Below are 4,357 nucleotides of genomic sequence, written 5' to 3'. Positions count from 1 at the left end.
TGAGCCAGTCCCACCAGTCTCTGTACAGAGTAGCTGACACTATAATGCCCAAAACCCCCCCTCCCGCCCCCCACAGTCACTCACTATTAATATAATGCATTTATATAGCTCTGACATATACCGCAGTGATGTATACAATTATAGTTTATATTACATTTAATACCCAAGACAACCCCCCCCCCCCCGGCATCAGCCTAGAATAATTGTGCTGTTTTTGGGGTATCTTTAGGGTATAGAACCCAAATATTAAAATTGAACTCGGGGTCCCTTTCCTTTTATCCCACCTGGGTGTCATTGAAACTCCCGAGGCGATAGCACAGATTTATGTGATTACTGTTAAATTGGAACAAATATGATTTGTATTTCTCACAATATCTGATTGAAAATTGGAGTAAAATGGAATTCTAAACAATTTGCAGAATATATCAGGGTCGGGGGGTGATGGGAAAAAAAACCTGAGAGATTTAGTAAATCAGGGACGGAGCAAATGAAAGTCGTTTTGCACTATTATGGCCTCTATCAAAAATCAAAATCATTTTCATCAGATGTAATGCTGAATGGATAGAGAATTGCGTGGTGCTTCTGCAGCCCCGCATTTATCCAATGCCTCCGACCCTCCAATGTCACCCTATAACTGGCCATTCTGCATCCAAAGAGAACCTGTCATTCGCTATAGTATTTCATGTTCAGTGCAGCATGCTGAGTCTACAAGGACAGCGCCACTTTTATTTGGTTATCACCCATAGAGTTATATACTGTGTCATGATTTCGCAGATATCCATAGTATACATTATCACATTTTTTTGTTACAGATCCCGACTTGCACATTTCCTCAATGACTGCCAGCCTGACCCTCGATCTGCCAGCGGGTGCCTGAAGGAAAACTATGCCGAATGCCTCTTGGCGTATTCCGGACTAATCGGTAGGGCTCTTTGTGGAGATGTCACAGCATGAGCAATGTTCTGTGATTTGATAATTGTGTATTGGAGGGGACGCAGATTATAATGTTACTGTAAATATTATGACACCTCCATCGCTGCCACTCCAGCCACGGGGACGGGAGGTTACGAAAATCTACTGACAGCTCCAAATTTATAAATTGTCTAATTTCCAGCATGCAGCTCCAAGGAGAATGTGGAATGTTTTATATTTTCAATTTATTAAGTCAGATATTTCTTCATATTTTAAGTTTTCCCCCGGCCAGTAGGTGGCGCTCTGGGTTACGTTTATCCGGCTATTCCTAACTGCTTTGCTGAAACAAAATTGTTCTGAATAGCTCATGTTGAATTTACAAACTCGTCTCAGTTATTCGGCTACCTGGCCCCCCACCACCCCTACTCTATTATTATTATTATTATATTATTATTAATAAACAGGATTTATATAGCGCCAACATATTACGCAGCGCTGTACATTAAATAGGGATTGCAAATGACAGACTAATACAGACAGTGATACAGGAGGAGAGGACCCTGCCCCGAAGAGCTTACAATCTAGTAGGTGGGGGAATTTCACACACAGTAGGATTGGGTGAGGCTCAATGTGGAGATTCACTTACCGAGAGGTGAAGCTCCTGCTGTGCTCTTAGTATACAGAAACCCAGAATCCAATGCAATGCTTGCACCAAATGTAAATTTAGAATGTATTGATATCAATGATATAAATTAGATAACTCAAAGCAAAGTAAAGTAATAATATTAAACAGGATTAATATAGCGCCAACACATTATGCAGCGCTGTACAATAAATAGGGGTTGCAAATGACAGACAGATACAGACAGTGACACAGGAAGGAGAGGACCCTGTGCAGAAGAGCTTACAATCTAAGGGGTAGTGGAAGTATCACACAATAAGAGGGGGAATATGGAATGGTGGGAAATAGTGAGGGTTTAGGAGACAGAAGACCGGTAGGTTGGGTTTTGAGGGCTCTTAAATAAGCAGAAAGTAGGAACAAGCCGAATAGGGTGAGGAAGACTATTCCAGAGAGTCGGGCAACTATAGAAAAGTCTTGGAGCCGTGCGTGTGAAGAGGTTGTGAGTGAGGAAGTCATTAGTAAATTAAGAATGAATCTCAATCATGCAATCATTTTATTAGATAATAAAAACGCTTTTACCCGTCTTTGATACCATGTATTCTAACTACTTTGTGCATTGTGGTTGTTTTACATCATTAAAGGCTGCAGATCTTTATTATGCTACCCCACATCCTTCATTAGATGGAAGTGTACGGTGTTCCTTATGGAACATTTTTTCTAACGGGGTGTTTTTTTATTGATTGCAGGTACAGGAATCACCCCAAACTATATCGAGTCCACCAGCCTCAGCGTCTCCCCCTGGTGTGACTGCTACAACAGCGGCAACTACATGGACGATTGCCTGAAATTCCTCAACTTCTTCAAGGACAACATTTGTCTCAGTGAGTACCTGTCATTGTTCATTTCCTACAATGGGAAGAGTATGGGACTGTGATAGGGGGACCACCTATGGTATAACAGAATTACTCTACACCTTCATAAAGGATGAATAGTTACAGAGACTGCGGCTGTGCTCTTAGAATAAAGAAACACAGAATGCAATGCTTGCATCAAATGTATATTTCTATAAGATCGATGATTTAAAACAATATAACGCAATGTTATTTGTAATATTATAAACGTATTTAGACAAATAATGATTTTTCAAGGGTTTTCTAGCAATCGGCTTTGATGATGATGAAGCAGAATATTAAACTGTGTTTATATAGCGCCCACATATTACGTAGTGCTGTACAATAATTGGGGTTGGCAATGACAGACAGATACAGACAGTGACGCAGGAGGAGGTGAGGACCCTGCCCAGAAGAGCTTACAATCTAAAAAGGCCGGGGAAGTATCACCGAATAGGAGATCAGCAGATTAAAGAAACCGAAAACATTTTATTTGTTGTTCAGCAATCTGAAGTTATCCGTAACAGTTTACGGTAAAGGGGCTGCTTGGTAGTCGTAGCTCACCTAATAAAGCTTTTTGGGATCAGTAGCCCGCGGGTCCCCAAGACCCGGATAAGCCGTGCCCGCCTGCCTGGCAGCAGCATGGCATTATCTTGCTGAACATTCACTTTTTATTTCCTGAGCTATAAATCCATAATCCGCGACATTCCCCGAAGACCTGATTAAAAAGTGTTTTCTATTCATTTAGCGGAGGAGCAGGAGAATGAAAGGGAGCAGGTAATTTTCCCTGGCTATGAACACAATCCCTTTCAAATTGCTGTAATCTTTTCAACTTCTGTATTGTACACTTTTATCATTCGCTTTGTCGCTGTAATTATGCAGATGGTCCGGAAGCTACAAAGTCTTCTCCACCATCCGCACGCTTTCACTATAACACTTGTTCACCCCCCAACATACACAGCCTGATGATCCGCAGAGAGCTGAAATGCGGCACCGGGGACTCCCCGGTGAGCCGGGCGCCTGTTACATCTTTGCTGGCCCTCGTTACGCAGAAATGATTCAACATATGGAACATTAACATCGCACAAAACAAGCGTAACGGCGGGGGAACCATCCGCTCCCAAACATAGGAGCCAAACAAAATGCGCTCACTTGGTTTTACGTAACGGGAAAAAATGACAACTAGAACTTCTGTTTGGATGGCAAATGTCAGTCCACCCAAAAGTGAGTGGGCGGCCATGCAGGCTGTAGATGGTACCATGAATTCATGACACCCCCTTTAATTCTCTGCACCAATACCCTACCCATGTGCCCTACCTGTCCAATATATCCACTACCCACTGCATGTTGGCCAGGGTCCATCCGCACCCGTAAAAAAGGTGTCACACTTAGGGTGCTCTTTGTGCAAATGCATTAACGGACAAACTTTTGTGCACACCCAACCAGGACATCCCATTCATACCCTAATATTATGGAGTTGCCCCTTTTTTTGTTTGTAATAATCTCCACTTTTATTGGAAGGCTTGCTACAAGATTTTGGAAGGTGTATATGGGAACATTTCACCACATCCAAGGTCATATAGTGATGTTGGGCTTTGATACATCCGTCCTCATTGCACAAAATCCTAGAACCCCTGGGGGATAAATGGAGCAGATCCAGTAGAACCCTCCTTTGCCACAGAACACTTTATTTCATTATTGCCCCTAATGGGCTAAGACAATCAGGGGCATCTGTAAGTGATCTTTTAATAGGTGTCTACACATGCATAAGTAAGAATAGATCCAACACGTTTCATGAGGTCGGAGTATCCCTTCCTCAGGGCTCTTAGGAATGGCTATGCTGCAATTTGTGCTAGAACTAAATCTGGCACTCTGGATTCATCTGAAATCTGTTGGCTGTATCTTTATGTTACTGATTATAAATATTGTAAAT

The 4,357-nt window shown here is 42.2% G+C and overlaps 1 protein-coding gene across 1 annotated transcript in view; it reads left to right on the top strand.

The window, feature by feature from the left end:
• Positions 1-4,357, top strand: part of GFRA1 (GDNF family receptor alpha 1) — a gene marked incomplete at its 5' end in the record, with an annotated part of 80,888 nt that overhangs the window by 63,986 nt on the left and 12,545 nt on the right. Inside the window, 2 exon segments of the mRNA XM_072423954.1 lie at positions 813-922; positions 2,281-2,415. Of these exon segments, the coding sequence (XP_072280055.1) occupies positions 813-922; positions 2,281-2,415 (245 nt within the window).

Source organism: Pyxicephalus adspersus, chromosome 10 (assembly GCF_032062135.1).
Source record: "Pyxicephalus adspersus chromosome 10, UCB_Pads_2.0, whole genome shotgun sequence".
NCBI lineage: Eukaryota > Metazoa > Chordata > Amphibia > Anura > Pyxicephalidae > Pyxicephalus > Pyxicephalus adspersus.
The sequence above is the reverse complement of the archived record's forward strand: the minus strand, read 5'-3'. Positions and strand labels throughout refer to the sequence as shown.